The sequence below is a fragment of the Camelina sativa genome, chromosome 20 (genome assembly GCF_030686135.1).
Source record: "Camelina sativa cultivar CO46 ecotype springtype chromosome 20, ASM3068613v1".
Taxonomy (NCBI): Eukaryota; Viridiplantae; Streptophyta; class Magnoliopsida; order Brassicales; family Brassicaceae; genus Camelina; species Camelina sativa.
The window spans coordinates 12701128-12720316 of record NC_141899.1 but is presented as its reverse complement, the minus strand read 5'-3'; the positions used below and the strand labels follow the sequence as shown (position 1 = coordinate 12720316).

The 19189-nt window shown below is 35.9% G+C and overlaps 4 protein-coding genes across 5 annotated transcripts; 1 reads left to right on the top strand and 3 right to left on the bottom strand.

The window, feature by feature from the left end:
* Nucleotides 1-1793: 1793 nt before the first annotated feature.
* On the bottom strand, nt 1794-3425 carry LOC104770661 (protein MIZU-KUSSEI 1-like). The gene has a single exon (XM_010495121.3). It carries the CDS (start codon nt 3073-3075, stop codon nt 2209-2211), a length of 867 nt encoding a protein of 288 aa, XP_010493423.1. The 5' UTR covers nt 3076-3425; the 3' UTR covers nt 1794-2208.
* Nucleotides 3426-8801: 5376 nt separating this feature from the next.
* On the bottom strand, nt 8802-10371 carry LOC104770660 (protein Dr1 homolog). Of its 2 annotated transcripts, none has more exons than XM_010495119.3 (5): nt 10151-10371; nt 10012-10074; nt 9678-9767; nt 9408-9571; nt 8802-9314 (listed from the first exon to the last, which is right to left on the bottom strand). In XM_010495119.3, exons 2-5 carry the CDS (start codon nt 10064-10066, stop codon nt 9144-9146), a joined length of 480 nt encoding a protein of 159 aa, XP_010493421.1. In that variant the 5' UTR covers nt 10067-10074; nt 10151-10371; the 3' UTR covers nt 8802-9143. The 2 variants fall into 2 exon arrangements, with proteins under 2 accessions (XP_010493421.1, XP_010493422.1); XM_010495120.2 differs by having other exon boundaries at nt 8802-9311; nt 10151-10230.
* Nucleotides 10372-10490: 119 nt separating this feature from the next.
* Nucleotides 10491-16555, top strand: LOC104770659 (G patch domain-containing protein TGH). Its single transcript, XM_010495118.3, has 16 exons — nt 10491-10679; nt 11335-11425; nt 11497-11591; nt 11794-11897; nt 12208-12269; nt 12388-12456; nt 12595-12746; nt 12983-13058; nt 13141-13227; nt 13399-13473; nt 13726-13870; nt 14045-14534; nt 14666-14947; nt 15026-15154; nt 15338-15520; nt 15606-16555. Exons 1-16 carry the CDS (start codon nt 10545-10547, stop codon nt 16278-16280), a joined length of 2850 nt encoding a protein of 949 aa, XP_010493420.2. The 5' UTR covers nt 10491-10544; the 3' UTR covers nt 16281-16555.
* LOC104770658 (thymidine kinase b) lies at nt 16543-17855 on the bottom strand. Its single transcript, XM_010495117.3, has one exon. The coding sequence runs from the start codon at nt 17574-17576 to the stop codon at nt 16704-16706; it is 873 nt and encodes a 290-aa protein (XP_010493419.1). The 5' UTR covers nt 17577-17855; the 3' UTR covers nt 16543-16703.
* Between the last annotated feature and the right edge of the window lie 1334 nt (nt 17856-19189).

The window sequence follows — 19189 nt, the reverse complement described above, 5'->3', positions numbered from 1 at the left end:
TTTAAGAATATGGTGTTGTTCTTTTTCAAAAAAAAAAAAAGAATATGATGTTGTTGACGTTTATAATGCAAAAATGTATTTATTTTGGGGGCGGAACAGTTAGTCTCGATCATACCTTTTGTCAACGATGATTGCATCGCCAAATTATTACGGATAAATCGAAGAATTATTTTTGGTAGCTTCATTTAATCTGAATCGTTAGTCTACCAAAGTTTTTTTATCCGTTGTACCTGTTTATCACAAAAGTGTCTGTATTGGCAAGAACAGATATTGAAGAAGGGCCTGAAACGGATGAATATAGAACCAATGGGATACATGAACAAGGCCACGACCACATGTAAAAATAGGAATAGCCTAGTTTGCTATTGTTAGATCAATTACTCGAACCACACATAGTGTTGGCTTTCAGTAATAATAGCTGACATCATTCGTTTGCTTAGCTTGAAATATTATTCGAATGCACAAGATATGATTCTAATAGTGAAGGGTGACAAGTTCATAAGTAAAAAAAATCTGATAAAAGGAATAGCCCAATAGAAAACAAACAAAAAGAAAGTAAAAATAAACGGCTAAAGCCGGCTCTTTAACTAAAGCAAAAGTATAAATTACTCATTACTTCCTTCATTAGTTGTCTCTCTTTATCCCCCACAGCCGTCAATGACTCAATGGTAGGGTGGGAGCCAAAACAAAAGATAAAATTGGTCAAGACAATACTATATGCCTCTTTCAATTTTGGGTATAAGAGCTATCTCGTCAAATATTGTTAGTACCAAATGACACTGTTTAACACTAATTTTTCTAAAAACAATCACAGTAAAAATATAGAAATAGCTTTTATCTAAGCAACGGACTCAATTCAACGTGTATTTTTCTCACTTCAGGTTTTTGAAAGTATTATATTCTTGAGGGATATTATTGTAGGCATCAGCTTTTGTCTCTTTTGCAAATTCTCATGAAGAAACTTCACTTTCTTGTTAGTAAGTAAACATGTTCTTTACAAAAAAGAAAAAGAAGAAGACACGTTCCTTGAGTATTGTGCAGTGTAAATCTTACTCGGATCTGTGTGTGCTTTGTGAATTGTACAAGAACCTGCTTTTTTTCTTCTTCTTTTTGGGGAAAGACGTTTGAAATTAATTTTTACATTGTATATAGTACTATGTAACTTTTATTTCTCCAAATATATATATGAACTGTTACAGTTTTTGCCCAAAAAAAAAGGAATTGTTACAGTTTTCATTTCACTATAAATTATAAATAAATAAGTAAAGCAAAGGCTCCAAGGCATTTAAATACTAATATAAAAGTTGGTATTTGATAACTAAAAAAGGTAAAGCCTTAAAACTAGGGAAGAGACATACGAACACCAGTAAAAACATTGTACGTCCTCTGGTTCATTATGTTAAAATGACGATAATACCCTTACAAGTGAACATTAAAAAAAAACTAGTTTTAGCTGCAAAACATGTTCATGTTTCTTAATTTTTTGTAGTATATAATTAAAGAAAAGTGATGGACCAATTAATAAACTAAGCTTTTAATTAAGTGAATGCAACACTCTAGTAATATCCCGGATTAGGTTTAAGTTTTGAACATTCAATCGATTGACCCACATAGAAGAATCTAGGAATAAAGATTAATCCGTCATTATAATACGCGTTACTCATTATAACGTATGGTCCAAATGGTCCATACACTTACTTATTCAGTTCTAATATATTTCTTGGATCAAAGAAACTCAATGATGATTTAACACTTTAAAATCATAATTTAGTGACAAAAATACACTAATGGAATGGGAACAAAATCAAGACTTTAATCATTATGATTCTAACAGGCTCGGTGCCCCAATTATAACATTTGATTAAAACAACAACAAAAGATTACAGAATTTTAATTAAAAACGAAATTTATACATTTACAAGTAGTAGTCTCCTCCATATCCATATACCAAATTCTAAACCCCTCCCCAAAAAATTAAAACCCTGATCTAATAATAACCACGAGATCGATTCAATCGATCAAATCGATCACATTCACATCTAATCCGAATTTGCAATAACAATATAGAGATACGTCGTTTTCGATTTTTTAAGTATTAGACATCGACTCACTTAACCACTTAACCGACTAATTAAGCAATTAAACCGGAAAAACTCACTTAAACCATAAACCTTCTTTTTGAAGAAGAGGCTTTGGTCATCTTCTTCATCAGATTCTGAGCAGATAGATACTAAGCTCAGGAGCTCCATTACTATCAGGATTCATCATATAGAAAGCTTCGGAGTCACGCGATCCAACGATTCTCTCAAACTTCGCTCTCATATACATCACATCTCCACCACCGTCGCCGCCTGTATCCTCCGTCTCCGGTAAAACTCCGGCGCCCATTGAAACCATCTCAAGCGCTTTCAAAACCTTTTTCTCCTTCTCACCACACTCTCTTCTCGTAGCGAATCCACACTTTTTCCCGTTACAATAAGTCCTCCACATCGGCTCCTCAACCAACCGCCGTGAAATCGCCGCCGTCGCAGTCGTCGTCTTCGTCTTGTCTCCGCCGCCGTGACGTAAAGTTTTGTTTTTTTCTTCTCCTTCATCTTCCTCTTTACCCTTATCACACTCCAGAGCGATTCTGACGAGTCCTGAAGCCATCTCTTTAACCAACCCACTAATCGGAGTAGCGAGCTCGATAAGAAACGCCGGTGGAGAGTTAGGATCTTTCTGGATTGAGAAATGCACGTGTCCACGACGAGATCCGAAAAGTGTACCGACGACCCGTGACCCGAGTCCGGAGTGGTGGTGACCGGGTCGTGCTCTGCTTAAAGTAGCTATGACTGAACGGAGACGAGACACGGCGAAAGATTGAAGCTTTCGTTTTTGAGTGATTACATTAGAGGAAGAGGAAGAGGAAGAAGATGAAGGAGTGTGTTTGGAAGCGGGTTTAGAGTTGTTGTGATCAGGAAGAGGGTTATGGGTGGAAGAAACGTCGTCGTTTTCGTCTGATCCGACTTTTCTTGTCCAGTGGAAACTACTGTTGTGTCTCTTGGAGGTAAAGTCATGTGAGTTTCCTTTCGCCATTGAAAGAGAGAAGAAGAAGAAGAAGAAGCTCTAAAGCTTTTTTAGAGAGAAAGTGAGAGAGAGAGAGAGATAGAGAGAATGGGAGGGTAATGATCAAAGTTGTTGGTGTGAATTTAACTTCAGGGTTTGGTCTATTTGGTGACTACAACTCTCTTTTATCTCTCTTCTTCTCTCTTCACTTTCTTTTTGCTATCTCTCTCTCTCTCTCTTGTCGTTGTGAGTGTTGTGGTGTGAGAGAGAAGATAATACAATTTGTGAAATTGACAGAGAATCGACTGTAAAAGGACCCACCAATTTCATCTTTGTTTTTTTTTTTTTTTTTTTTTTTTTTTTTGTCAATCCAATTTCATCTTTGTTAAGAGGAGGATTTCAGAAGAAAAAAAACTTAAAGTAGGAGGAAACTAAAGGAGAAAATATTATAATAGTTTCATATTAAATGTAGATTTGGCTTTTGCTTTTTAGCTCAATGTGTCAACTCAAGTGATTCGATTTTGGACTATTCATTTTAGCTCAAATGGTTTGTCCAAGAGAAAAACCTCAGATGGTTGCATATTCTAGAGATTTTTGTTCTTTCGAAAATGGATTATGTTCACTTTTTCGTTACAGAAAAACAGAAAAAAATACCACCAGTATTTTTCCATTCCTCTCAACACCACCATTTTAAACCTTTTGTTAATATGGATTTTATATATGTGAACCCCTAGGCTTAATGCATAATATGTATATATATAAAGAGCATAAAGATAATGGTTATTTAAAGAAAAGTTTGGTGCTGAATTTGTAAATGTTGATCTTGTTTATTTTAGTTATAGTATATATCAAGAGAATAAGTGGGGGAGGAAGATTGTGTTTTTGTTGAATACTTTGGGAGAAACACGAGAAATGAGACAAAAGAAAGGAATCTGGAGACAAAGTGTGTTTGTTGTTTCATTTTCGATGTGGGGTTCTCTCTATTCTCTCTACATTACTTACATACAAAAGAGCCCTCAGTTTTGTTTGACCCAACCCTTTTTTTGACTTCACAGTAAAAAGTGGAGTCTTCACCTAAAATATATAGTACCACTTATCATATCTTTTTCTTCTTTATATCGAATCTTTATTGTACATTTAACCATCCCTAATCATATTAAAGCTTCGTACATTATTTCAAATGAATGGATATAAAAAAATTCACAGAAAAAAAAAGAAATTATAAATGTTCAAAATCAATAGAGAACATAAAAGACAAACAGTTCTGATAACTCTTTTCATAGTTGTTGACTTGTTGGCAGTAAAATAAGGTTTTTTACTTGTACTGGTAAAAAACGCAGGACAATAATTTGGCACAAGCGGCATGACGTCTTGTCCTTATTTTTCCTGTAATAATATATATTTTTTTCGCTGTAAAATAAAACACCATTCGAAACTTAATTCATACATATGGCGAAGTAGATAACATCAAAGCATTTTGTATGATTTTTTTTTGTAATAAGAAGTCTGAGTCCTTTGTCCCGTCGTGATTCATCAATAGTTCTGTGGTTCAATCTTATATGTTCTATATTATACTGTATGGGCTTATACTGGAAAGCTTAACGTATTCAACTATTCATTGATATTTGATGGTGAATATGTTATTACGGTCTCGATTCAGTACGAAATATTCCCAAAATAAAGATTGGTGTGACAGGGCCATTGAGAGGGGGCATACAACATTCGACAGGCTTTGTGTTGTGTCAAAGAATAAAAAACCATCCTACTACTACTATAATACAAAGGAATGTATAAATAATAATAATATGTTAAGAGAAAAAAACGAAGTCATATACTACTAGTTGGGTTTATTGACGTCATAAATAGAGAGATATGTGTAATAGGGGTCTGTTCGGATTCTCTTATGAGTTGTCGGGTGCAGAGTAAACAGAAACCTGCGAACTTACACGTCACTCCGGTGATGGTCCTCCTAGTAACTGAGCACTGAGCAGAGTACCTTACCCCTTCAACGACTCTCTTCCTCACCACCCCTACCTTTAATGATGTCATGATTCATCAGTTTATATACATTTTTGGTAGGAAACGAAAATATTATTGGTTAATAATTGGTCTTTGTTGTGTAAAATTTTTTCAGTTATATATGTGTAAATCACACATTTTTAGTGTTGACATACGTTTGTTATTCACAACTGTCAAAAGATAGCATACGAACATATTAATGAACAAGACTGTTACCACTTACCACATGAACTATATATATATATTTCTATAATAAAAATTGTATCCAACAAGCCAATTGGTAATTACATTATCATTTCACAATAGCTGCCTGACTTACTTGACATTATAATTGATTTGTCTTTTACAATCATAGGATCGGATCCGCGCTACAGCGCGGGAGAATATTCATTAATACGTAATTTGATTTGTAGTAGAAATTAGAATACGTAAAATATTGTAGAATATTTTATTTGTAAAAATACACACTCATGACATATATTTTGACGGACCAACCAATAAAACATTTTTTCGTATAAAAATATACATTTATAATAATACGCATTTACAATGTATATTTAACGAACCAATTCGTAAAAGACTGTATTCGTAAAAAATACACAATCACAGTGTATATTTTTACGTAGCAATCCATAAAACATTCCATTCCTAAAAATATGTACTTATTAAATTACACACTCATAGTATATGTTTTGATGGACCAATCAGTAAAAATATTGCAATCGTAAAAATATATATTTGTAAGAAATACACACTCATAGTGTATATTTTAACGGAACAATCTACTAAAAGTTTGTATTCATAAAAATATGAATTTGTAAAAAATACATAATCACAATATATTTTGACGGACTAACCCGTAAAGGATCGTATTCATAAAATTATCAATCCTAACCATCCAACCTTATGATTGTGAGTTTTGCAAACCAATTATCCGATTCATAAAAATTATCTGATTCTTGATCATTGCCACAATCTCATGTTTCTTCTCATCTTCTTCAAAATCTTTGCTAGCCTTTATATGATAGCATTGGCAGTCTCTCTCATGTGTTGCAAGCCGTTCTGGAGTGAAATTTTTTCTTCACCCCGAGCCGCCTCCATTCTTCCAGTGTGGAGCCCTAAAAAACTCAAAATGCAGCCGCATAAGTATGTCCAAATCTTCCCTTATGCTGACCGCCTGTGAAACTTCCCTTTGCTGACTTTCAATAGTTGCCGCCTGAGATCCTTTTGATGCCTGAGATCCTTTTTATGCCTAAGATATTTTTGATGCAAACGGTTTCTGATTCCCTTTCTTTTGGCATGAACTGAATAAGGTTGGACGAGCTTCAAGGCATAGAGTAAGGGCTGACCAGTCCAATGTTGGCTCTTTCAGAGTCTTCTCCTTCTCCTTCTTCACTGGGTTCTTCACTGGGATGATTGACGACGTTTTACCAGTTCTAGCTTTTATCTTAGGAGCTTCTACTTCCCAGACACCTTGAGCACGTTTCATAGCTGTAAGTCGGTTTTGTTTGTCTAAGTCAGCTTTCTTTATCTTCTCCAACAATTCAGCCTCATCCTTCTTCCTCATACACTATCTGTACACTTTTATAGAAATCCTATATGTACATATTAGATTTGCTAGATTTGATTAATTTTTGAAAAAATATGTTGTTGAGAAGTAAAATTTTTAGGATATTATAGATACTGTAAATCCTTATAACATAGGATTATAATACAGCAGAAATTTAAATCCAACAAATATATCAACTTATATTTTTGGATCATTTTTTAATAATGTAGTGTTAATACATATATTTGGTCATTGTTTGTTTTCAAAGTAATATTACAAAGCCTATATAGATTATGTAATCCAAATGAGGTATCTTATTTTACTTTAAATGATTCCATAAACAGTATAGTTTTCAAAGTTTAATATAAATAATATAAAATATTATGATTAATAAGTGATTGCCACTGGAATACTGTTTTGTTTTTTTATAGGCACAACGTGTAGAAGATAGATAATGTGTCATGTTTGGCAAGCGTTTTGATACATATTCAATTTTTATGTATTGATTTCATTTGTTTTGTATATGATGTTGAGTCAAACAAATCCATTTCAGCTGGAATTCATGCTTGCAAGGACACATAGAACTTCGATCTGCCAAAAAATCAAAGTAAATTTTATTTTTATTCAAATATATATGATTTATATAAGTAATAAAATGGTGGGCACAAAGTTAAAATGCAAAAAAAAGAAATATTTTATCCATCTCTAAGAACATATTATCAAGATCATGAATCTCATGCATTTATCAAGAGAAATTATATACATTGATAAGAAGACAAAAAAGTCATCTTAAATATTTGTTATCATATTAAACTTGAAAAGTTAATTAAAAAAAGAACCAAAAAAAATCAGGCAAAAAAATTTAAAGCATAATTTCTTGAGCATGTCAATCATAATTGATATGTTTGCGTTGATTAGGATTACCTGCACAACAGGTTACATGATTAGTATACTCACAAACAAATGACATAAAATTTACAAACAAATGATAATGCTTCCAAATTAAACCTTGGTTTTGGGTGCCAAATGTCAACGTCGCAGTGTGTCCCCTCTTCATTCGGAGATGGAAGCATTATTATGGCAATGGAGTGTATCCTTTCGAGAGGCATTGTTTGTCAAAGGTTCGAGACGGATTCTGCAGAGTTAATTTCAATGGTGCAAGTTCCAGAAGAGTGGCCGGCTTTCTCTACGCTCCTAGACGACTTTCAGGAAATCCCAAGGACGTTAAATGTGAAGGCTGATTGTTTAGCTCGTTCTTCTCGATTGCTAGTGTCGGAAACGACTTTTGTAAACAACTTTCCTCCAGTTTGGACAACCAATTTAGGAGTTCTATTTTAATTAATGTTAGATTGAAAAAAAAAAAAAACAAATGACATAATATATGAATGTTCTTATAACAGAAAAAATAAACAAAATGCTTTTGTTTTGCTTGATAATGAGATGTTTTATACAAAAGCTCTCATAAGAAACAATGGAGATGTGTGATATTTTGTTTGCTAATAAGATGATATATATAGAGGTCATACACATTTAAGTTAGTTTGGATTTCGAATCAAAAATATTTATGTGAGCAAGCCATATTTATTATCATTGACTGTAATTAAGAAACAAATTAAATTAGAATATATGTGTAATATTCTTTATTAAATTGTTCAAATTAAGTGTTTCTTCCATATGTAGTAATTGGAATTTATAAGAATAGTTTTGTTTAAGAAATTCCTAAAATTTGAAATAAATGATGATCTGGTAATATAAAATTTGATTATTGTTTCATTAATATCTCAAATTGTATAACTAAAATAAATATGTTTTTATTATATATACAATTTCGAATTTAATAGCTTGATTTTTATGGTAACAACTTGAAATAATTTCTATAAAAATATTGACTAATTATTGTTTTCTAAAATTAATTCGTTTTATAAAAATTAATTATTGCTCAACAAATAATCTGATTTCCAAGTATCCAAATGATTAATTTCAGGTTTGTTTTAATTTTGACCCGACCCGAATTCAATTTTGTACTTCTCTTATACTCTTTTACTAATATAGAGATTTGTTGGATCTTCACCAAAAACTAATGAACAATAGGGGTGCAGAGCGGTTGGCAAAAAGAGCTTTCCGAGAAGAAAACGTTGAGTGAACTTTTCAACTCTCCGTATGTCAACACTAAACAATGATCCAGCAATTTTTAAAATGGAAAGACAATTACACTCATTACCAAACCCATCCAATGTACAAAACATTAGGTTTCGGATCAAACTCCCGTCTGTAAAAAACCATTGAATTGGATGCTTTGGTGTTAGACATGAGACCCACCATACTTAGTCAAGACACAAGTAACACAAAACAAGGAATGCTTACTAATTACATCTGAATCACAAGGGTTTTTTTTAGATCATGAGACGCTAACACATTATACTAAAGAGCATATAAACAGAGGACATACGCATTTGCACTTACAAGGGAATGTTAATAGGATGCTTTTTTCTTTTCTTTTTTGGCCTACCGATTCAAAGGATGGTTTCAATTAGCTTTGTGGACTTCTCTGATTGGTTTCTGGATGTTCAGGTTGAGGAACCGGAACACCTCCATTCATTCTTGCACGTGCTTCTGCAAACATACGTTGTTGCTCAGCCGCTGCTTCCTCCTCAGTCATTTGAGCTCCACTGTTCCATTTTACACTTCTCTGTGTGTCCTGCTATAGAGTTGCAAACATAGGAGATAGTTAACATTAATCATTTCTTCTTCATCTCGGTGGAAAGAGTAGGAGAAGAAGGTATAGGGTTATTACCATGGTTTCATACTTATGTTGCTCATACGCAGCATAGACTTCCTCAATGTATTCTCCAAAACCAAGAACCTGTAGTGCCTTGAGAACATGCTCAGGTGCAATCGTCCGTTTGTCCTCTTTGTTACAAACATCATTGGATTCTGAAGATACAAGATTTATAAACTCTGCAAAAACGTTTAAGAAACCACACTGTAAGAAAACCCATGAACTACACTAAGTGGAGCAAGTGAAATATATCATATGAGAAGAAAATATATGATTTGATCTTACCTACACAACATTCAATGAGAAGATCTTGAGCATCTCTAGCAACACGAACATCTGGTGGTAACATCTCCTTTATGATTTTAGTCATCGTAGCTATAAAAACAATAAGAGAACAAAACGTATCCTTAGCAAGATCACAAAAACATGAAGTCTCTGATTGATTGCTCATGAATCCTATTATAACCCTCAGCTATGGTTACAAATCCTATTCAATATACACTTCAATGATCGATGAGCAATAAACCCAGATCAATACATAATGGCAAAATCTAAAAGGTACAGATACAACCAATTACAGAATAGGTATGTAGTCAATGGATCGGGAAAAAAAACTAACCTTTTGGAAGTGAAGCGTCTTCCTTGGATTTGCCGACTATATCCATTGGATCCATTGTTTGATCTACAGAAATAATCAGATCAGATCAAAGGGTAAGGTATATACATGCGAGAATAGAGATGTAGATCAATCGACTCACCGTAACTGAGTCAACGCGGTTCAAAGACAAGATACAATTCAGAGAGAGGACGATTCAACCGAGTCGTTGAGAGATCCGGCGCCGGTGAGTCGATCGGATTGTACGGCGGAGGAAGTTTCTCTCTCCTTCGTCTTCTTTGAGCAGAGTCGATTTTAGGGCAAACGGAACACGAAAAGCGCGTGAATCCCACTCTCTTTTACAATTGCTTAGATTCGGCGCGTGAAGGTAGTAACTTCAACTCCTTATAGAAATCAAAATCAAAATGGGCCGGAAAGTGACCCGAACCAGGCCCATATATCTCCTTGTTCAATATTTCTCGATGCTCTGATTCTGCTTCTTCGCCGGTACTCTCGTTTAGAATCTCGAATTGCTGCTTCTCTCGGTGGTGAAGACAATGGCGTCAGACGAGGAGGATTTCGTATTTCATGGAACACCAATAGAGCGCGAGGAAGAAATCGCGAGCCGGAAGAAGAAAGCAGTCGCTGGTGCTTCAGGCAATCTTAGAACTCTCCCTGCTTGGAAGCAAGAGGTGAGTCTCTTTCTTTGATCTTTTGTTTAGTTTCGGATGAATTAGGTCAATCAAGCATCAAGAGACTCGCGCTGGTTATGAACATGGAAGTTATTGTTGTTGTGCTGTTTTGTGAATTTTAACTTACTGTAGTCTGTAGAGAGAGCTTAATAGGTTATAAGGTAGAGTGAAGTTAGACAGAGAACTTTGAGGCCAAACCGTTTCAGGGTTTTTATACTGTTACTGGGTAGTGGGAGGGAGCTTAAGAAGCTTGAATCTAAGGAAATCCAAGTGAATGTCTCTCTACTGGAGCTGGTCGAACACTCAGAATCATGTTAGATTGATGTGTATGCTGTGTTTGTTCTTGCTCATGAATGTGTTTATGGATAGTTATTAGATTGATAACGTGCATATAGAGGTTGCCTTGTATGTGTTTTGAAATAAACATTTATAAAAGTTGGCATCATCCGTGGTCTATAATTACAAACTAGTTGAAGCAATTGGTGTTGAAAATTTGTCTCCTTACTAATGGATGCATGGTATTGGTTACAATTCCTTGCCAAGGTTTTTTATGCGGATGCTTTCCACTATGATTCTTACTGGACATAATGTCTATCTGTATATATAGTTATATTATGTGGAAGGCTGCTAACATCTCACGAGTTATCATACTCAGGTGACTGATGAAGAAGGCCGGAGAAGGTTCCATGGAGCATTTACTGGTGGATATTCTGCTGGGTATTACAATACAGTGGGGTCAAAAGACGGTAAAGTTCACATTACTTGATTTTTAAAGATTTTCTGTACGTTTCTGTTTACAATCTAAATTGAGTTTCAGGCTGGGCTCCACAGTCATTTACATCATCAAGGAAGAACAGAGCTGGAGCAAGGAAGCAAAGTATTTCAGACTTTTTAGATGAAGATGAAAAGGCGGTATGTTTCATTTTCCCCGCCTTGTTTGATGCGTTAAGCTTGTTCAAGTATGATTACGGCATATTGCTAATTCTTATGTTACATTTACCAATGGTCAAATGGGAACTGGATTTGGAAACTTTTGTTTTGCTCTGTGGAAGATGTGCACTATATGGAATGATGTTAACTTGTTAAGCCATTCTAAAATGCTTTTTCATTTCAGGATATGGAGGGCCAATCACTGTCCGCGAGCTCACAGTTTGACACGTTTGGTTTTACGGCAGCCGAATATTCCCGCAAGCAAGTTGAGAAAGAACAGCATGAGAGGTCTCTGTGTACTTATGTGTCATATTCCTTAATACTTCTCATGCATAGTTGTAGCTTGGCCAGAATTCAACTGTGGACGGATATCCCATTCTTTCTTATCAATCTTTCTAATATGCTTTGCCTTCATTTGGAAGCTTGTTAGGAGCTATGTTTTAGGCTGTATTTTCAGTTGTTCTCAATTTTGCTTTGGCATTAGTAATGTTTAGAAATGCTGTTATAGTCTGTTTTCTAAATTAAGATTCCTTTTCTCGCATTCGACTTGGCTATGATGTTGCTATTATTTGTAACATATTGTTTTTTTGTATCACAGGCCATCAGCCATTCCTGGCCCAGTGCCTGACGAACTTATTGCTCCAGTTTCAGAGTCAATTGGTTAGTTTCTAAAAGCATTATTTGGCAAAAGTTCCTTTTTATTTCGTTCTCTCTATTTTCTAAATGCATCAAGTGGAGAAAACCTGATCCCATGTATATGCTTCTTTATATTGTTCAGGGGTCAAACTTTTACTAAAGATGGGATGGCGGCGTGGTCATTCAATAAAGGATGTGCGTGCTAGTTCAGGTTTGAACTTTTTTAGAATGCACTAATCCATAATCTTCTTTTGTGCACCAATAAAAACCGTCAGTACCGTTTTATTTTGGAAATTCACAGCAAGCTATTTATTGTGTGGCTCCCTCTTTTATACCCTTGTCGGTGCAGATGCTCGTAGAGAAGCTAGGAAAGCATTCTTAGCCTTCTCTACTGATGAGAATACGAAGGAAACGTCCGACTCAATGGTTTCGGAGACTGAAGTGGAAACTTCTCTGGATCCACAGTTTAGTGAAGATATTAAAATTTCTGAAAGCACTCCTGTGAGTCAACTTTCAAGTTTTTATTTGGAAACGAGCTTTATGTTGTTGATTGCAATTGCTGCTGGTGTCATACATCTATTAGTCATTTTTTTCTTGAACTTCTCTTCTACATTTCGTAGCAAAATAAACGTAGGACTGTGAACACTGCTTCTAATGTTCTGCCGAGAGTCTTCTGATATTATCCTCACTTACATTGATGGTGATGATATCCTTTGTTCCTCCTTTATCTGTTGCAGGTATATGTTCTCAATCCGAAGCAGGACCTGCATGGATTAGGATATGATCCTTTCAAGCATGCTCCTGAATTTAGAGGTATCTAGTTGGTCTTTTATGATGTTTTTGCTGACAGGACATTCTTGGTCATTGACTTTCTTCTCATTTTTCTGATCCGTAGAAAAGAAAAGATCTCGCTTGTCTGCCAATAAGGAGGCTGGCTTCAGAAAGCCTTTGTCAATGAAGGAAAGTCTTTTTGGACCCAAATGTAAGATTTTGACTCGCCATTCTTTTTCTTTCTTATTAGTTTGCTTTTCTTTGCTTAAAGATACTTACGTGCATGCACTGCGTATCTCTATGCCAGCTTTTACTTGGCATTTTTGTTGCGTGAAAACTACTCATGGGTTGCGTTTGTTACTAATATGAGTTGAACAATCAGCAGGAAAGATTGCTCCGGGTTTTGGCATTGGGGCACTTGAAGAACTTGATGTTGAGGATGAAGATGTCTATGGTGGTAAGCACAGAAGAGCTACTTCCCTACGCATGGTTTTCTTTGTTCATATATGCATAAGTGTCTGTTGAGGTTGCACTTTTTTTAATTCTAGAGGGGACAAACCATTGTTGACCGTAGTTAAATTCTAGCTCCTGATGTTGTAAAAGTAAAATTCTTTTGGAAAAGAATTATATTCGTAATAGGTGCAAAACCTTGCTTGACAATTTGAAGTGTTTATGGATTTATCAACCTAGATGTTTCCTTTTATTTCAGGTTACGATTTTGATCAGACTTATGTCATAGAAGATGAACAGCCAGCAAAACCGAGCAATGACAATAGACTGAGGTTAACCTCCAAAGAGCATGACGTTCTGCCAGGTTTTGGAGCTGCTAAGAATTCTGACTACAGTATGGAGAGGTAATTCAAACTAATGTTTCAATGATTCACAAACATGAGGACGTCGTTAAATTAATGTTATCACACAATTGCATGTCCAATGGAATCTTGCTCTCAGACTTTTCTGATTATGGCTACTTACATTCATATGTACAGAGTCTGATTCATATCAGTGTGTGTTTTATATTATACCAGGTTTAATCCTCCAAAAATCCCGAAGGATTTTGTGACCCGGCATAAATTTTCTGGTCCTCTTGAGGCTGAAACTAAGCCAACTCTTTCTGCTCCTCCGGATGTTCCTCCCCCTGCAGATAATAATCTGAAACTTTTGATCGAGGGCTTTGCAACTTTTGTTTCCCGTTGTGGTAAACTATATGAGGATCTTTCTAGAGAGAAGAACCAATCAAATCAGCTGTTTGATTTTCTCCGGGGAGGTAATGGTCATGAATACTACGCTAGAAGGCTGTGGGAGGAGCAGCAAAAGCGAGGTGATCAAAGTAAGCTGACAATAGATGTTAAGCCGTCTTCCAGTGTACAGAAAATGACTGCAGAAGAACGTGGCAGCTTATTAGGGGAAAAGCCATTGCAGAGAAGTTTGAAAGAAACCGATACTTCTGATTCTTCTGGGGGCTCCTTCCAGTTCCCGACCAATCTCTCTGATACATTTACCAAATCAGCTTCAACTGTAAGTAAACAACTTCACACCTTATCAGAATTTAGTTTGATTACACTTGGTAGATGAGTTTCAAGGAAAGGATATGCCTTTGTTTTCCTTGCACTAACATTCTAGACTCATCTTTTCTTTCCTTGAAATAGCAAGAGGCAGCAGATGCTGTTAAGCCCTTCAAAGATGATCCGGCTAAACAAGAGAGATTTGAGCAGTTTCTTAAGGAGAAATACAAAGGAGGGTTACGTTCAACAGACTTCAACAGAGTTAACAGCATGTCTGAATCAGCTCGTGCTCAAGAGAGGCTGGACTTTGAGTCTGCAGCTGAGGCAATCGAGAAAGGGAAAGCTTATAAGGAGGTCAGACGGGCTACTGAACGGCCTCTCGACTTCCTTGCAGGCGGCCTGCAGTTTACTTCTGGTGGAACAGAGGTATGTCTACATAATCTTCATTGCAGTTATTCAGTTCATTGGGGGTTCTATCCTTATACATAAAACTTTTGTTTACAGCAAATTAAAGACACTGGAGTGGTAGACATGAAATCAAGTACGACATATCCTAAAAGGGAAGAGTTCCAATGGCGTCCTTCACCTCTTTTGTGCAAACGATTTGATCTCCCTGATCCTTTCATGGGAAAGGTAAACAAGTGGTTCCTTGCTACTCCTTCAGGGAATGCCGCTTAAAGCTTGCATTCATTGAAAAAATAGCTTGCTCTACACATCTCTTTTGGTTGGCTATAGATTATATAATTTTCAGAGCCATGTTCTTGCTTATGTGTAAATAGTACTTGATTGATCAATACATTCCTTATAATTTTACAGCTGCCTCCTGCTCCGCGAGCTAGAAACAAAATGGATTCTCTCATATTCATGCCGGATACAGTGAAAGCTGCATCTGCACGTCTAGTATCTGAGTCGCAAGAACATAAAAAAGAGACATCAATAGAGGAGCCTGAAGTAGAGGTAGAAGTGGAGAATGTGGAGAGACCTGTTGATCTTTACAAGGTAATGCGGGTTTGTATGAGAAAAGTGTATGCTAACTCAATTTGATAGTTTCGATCTATTAATATTCTGTCATGTTCACTTGTAGGCCATCTTCTCTGATGATTCTGAAGATGATGAAGATCAAGTAATGAACGGAAAGATACAAGAGGGTCAAGAAAAGAAGAATGAAGCGGCTGCAAGCACATTAAACCGACTTATAGCTGGTGACTTTCTAGAATCTCTAGGGAAAGAACTAGGGTTCGAAGTACCATCTGATGTCCCATACCAGGAAGGAACCAAGCCAATGGAAGAAGAGAACAAGTCCAGAAGCAAACCCGAAAGCTCTTCAGAGAAAAGACCAGATAGATCTGGATTTAAAGAGAAAGTGGAGGAAAAGACGAGTAGCCTCACTCTCGGGTCTGAAGATGAAAAGAGTAGAAAAAAGAGAGAGAAATCGCCAAGAAAACGGAGTGGCGGCAACGATCTATCATCACCGAGTGAATCTTCAGGAGATGAGCGGAGTAAAAAACGATCTAGTAAGAAGGATAGATATAGAAACAATGATTCAGAGAGCGATTCATCCAGCGACTACCACAGCAGGGATAAGCAAGGTTCAAGGTCAAGAAGGAAGCGAAGAGAATCTTCTAGAGAGAAGAGAAGTAGCCACAAGAAGCACTCAAAGCATCACAGGAGCAAGAAGTCATCTTCTTCAAAGCTTGTGTATAGCTCAGACGAAGATCGGAAAGAGTCAAAGCGGGAGAAGAGGAGGCGACGAGACTGAAAAACCTAATCACAACTGTTTACTCTGATTAGACCCGGGAGAAACAGAGCCTATTGCATAAATATCGTGTGAACTATTCTCTGCACTGTCTCGAGATGGTCAGGTTTGATAGCAAATGATATGGTATGAGATAGAGAAAATTTTGTATTGTCATTTGCTTTATTTATATACTGGTTAAAAAAAATTAATTGCTTACGACTTGTTGTGTTTGATCATTGATCAAACTCCAATCACTAGTGTAGAACGACACAAAATAATATACTTATCTTACTTTACTTTTCTACTAGAACAATCTGAAAATCATTGATTAATTAGTACATAAATTTAAGCTTAAACTTCAAATCTCAAAGCTAAATAAACCAAATTATCTATCTAATCCAAATCCTACAAACTCTGAAAATCGGCAACGACAAAACACATTACTTAAAGTGAACTCGCTACAACAACATCATGCGTTTTGGTAGAAGACGAATCCAAAACGGCACGAGCGGTTTCCAAAACGCTTTGACCGCAAACGTAATGATTCCTACACACAGGCATATACACTTCAGCTCCACCGATAAGCTCCGTCACTTTCTCCTCCGTCTTCCTCATCGTAAACGAAGCTCTCTTCCCACAAACCTCACACCGCGACGTCAGCTTCGTGACGGTATCCGCAATCGGAATCAAATCAAGCACTGAACCAAACCTCCTCCTCATGAAATCACCATCCAATCCAGCGACGATTACGGTTTTACCTTCTTTATCAGCAGCTTCGCGGCAGAACTCGTAGAGATCTCCGAAGAACTGAGCTTCGTCGATCCCGATCACGTCTAACCGATTCTCGTACTCGTCGGTACCGAATCTCTCCTTGAAACTCGATAGATCTGGGAGTGACCAGCACGGGAACTTCTCGCCGTCGTGAGTCACTATCGATTCAGTGCAGTACCTCGTGTCTTTGTTCGATTTGATGACGGCGATTTTTTTGCCGGTTAGTTTCTCGGCGAGGATACGGCGGAGAAGCGTTGTTGTTTTTCCGGAGAACATTGGACCGACCACGACGTGGATTTCTCCGGGAGGTGAGAAGGAGAGTGGGTGAGATTGTGGTGGTGATGAGGATGATGATGCCGTTGTCTGTGATTTTACGGTGGAAATTGCGGAACGAGGTGAATTTTTGGGGGATTTGATGTTGTTGTTGATTGCGGAGGAGAAGCGAAGGACGGTGGAGAAGAGAGAAGGTTTAGGGAGATGATGAAGATGAAGAGAGAAGGGAGAAAGAGATGGTGAGATTAATGTTCTCATCGAAACACCAAACATTTGATTGATTACAGAGTGAAGGACAAGGAGGAGGAACAAGAAGATGCAAAGCCGCTAAGGAGGAGTTAGGGTTTATTGGGGGAAGGGGTTTATTGGAAGTGGAACGACACATTTTTTTATTTAATTTAATTTATTGTAATGTTTTGATTAGTTTTAGTTTTGGAGTACAAGTTAAGAATTTATAACAGTTTCCCCAACAGTTTTTTTTTCTTCTAAGTATATTGTTGTATAGTATGTTGGAGATCATATTTTTATCACCATAGATATAAATTATCTATTGTTTTTTTTTTTTTTATTCTTGACAATAATATTGCATTTGTAATTTTTTTGGTTTTAATTTTCATTTGTTTGGGCGTTGGGCTATGTTCTGTTTAGACAACCTCAGAGGCTAAAGACGGGAAAACAACTAAAATCAACTCTAACTATTTGTCAAACGGTTTTTTATATCTAAACTTCAATACCTTGTAAATAATAACATTCACTGTATTAAAATTCATATTTGCTACCTAAACTAAATAAAATATTGTCAATTTCAACCTCTGTTAGAACAGTGTTAAATAAGAGTTTAATGATGTTGAGTCAGACGGTCTTTGACTTTAACGTAGCACTGGGACTTACCAAAACTACATCGTTTTGGTCATTTTTGGGTATTTTGTAGCAAAAAATGACCAAAAATGAAGTCTCACAACACATTCAAAAATGGACTCAATACTCCATTTTTTGTCAAACGCTTTGTTTTTTGCCACAACACACCTAAAAATGACCAAAACAACTTAGTTTTGGTCATTCCCAGTGCCATGTGGATGCCACATATCGTCTGACTCAACATCGTTAAACTCTAATTTAACATTGTTCGAACAAAAGTTGAAATTGACAACATTTTATATAGTTTAGGCAAATTTGAATTTTAATATAGTTCAGGTTGTTATTTGCAGGGTCTTGAAGTTTAGGTATAAAAAAGCGTTTGGCAAATAGTTGGGATTGATTTTAGCTGTTTTCCCATGTGTGGTATGTGATAATGTCAGACTAACTAATATTGATTCTAGTTGTGTACAAAAGGACTCACCAAACTAAGGAGTTACACAAGTGAGATCAATAGGCTCAAGATATGTCAAGCCTGATCCATAGTCAATCAAATCTCTCGCTAAGTTTCGATATGTCTTCAACATAACATTATTTTCAATTTATACAAAACAATCAAATAAGCTAACATTATTTTCAATTTATACAAAAGAATCAAATAAGCTAAGTACTTGTTTTGCATAGTGAATGATGTGTCTTGAGTCTATTACTATGCTGCGCATGATGGTTTTTTTTTGTTTTTTTTTTTTAAATGTTTTTGAATGGATGATTCTTATCTTTGATAATGATTTTGACTTCATGAAGTTTTGAAATTAAAAATTTTATATTTGATATTTTTGTTTATCTATTACATTTTTTGTCATTTTTATATTAATAATGCAATTGGATGATTATGAAATCCAATTGCATTATTAATAACGCGTCCACCTTGCAGTAAACGAAATCTCCAATTATGAAGCCATAATACCTCTCAAATAGATTGAACCTTGACTTCTATTATGAGAGGAAGACACCTCTTTACGACTTTATTT

Coding starts and splice junctions, on each gene's coding strand:
- LOC104770661 (XM_010495121.3), bottom strand. CDS start 3,075: ATGGCGAAAGGAAACTCACATGACTTTACCTCCAAGAGACACAACAGT.
- LOC104770660 (XM_010495119.3), bottom strand. CDS start 10,066: ATGGATCCAATGGATATAGTCGGCAAATCCAAGGAAGACGCTTCACTT. Junction 9,572..9,677: donor TCTCATTGAATGTTGTGTAG/GTAAGATCAAAT, acceptor ACGTTTTTGCAG/AGTTTATAAATCTTGTATCT. Junction 9,315..9,407: donor AACATAAGTATGAAACCATG/GTAATAACCCTA, acceptor GCAACTCTATAG/CAGGACACACAGAGAAGTGT.
- LOC104770659 (XM_010495118.3), top strand. CDS start 10,545: ATGGCGTCAGACGAGGAGGATTTCGTATTTCATGGAACACCAATAGAG. Junction 12,457..12,594: donor GGATGTGCGTGCTAGTTCAG/GTTTGAACTTTT, acceptor TTGTCGGTGCAG/ATGCTCGTAGAGAAGCTAGG. Junction 13,871..14,044: donor TCTGACTACAGTATGGAGAG/GTAATTCAAACT, acceptor ATATTATACCAG/GTTTAATCCTCCAAAAATCC.
- LOC104770658 (XM_010495117.3), bottom strand. CDS start 17,576: ATGTTTGGTGTTTCGATGAGAACATTAATCTCACCATCTCTTTCTCCC.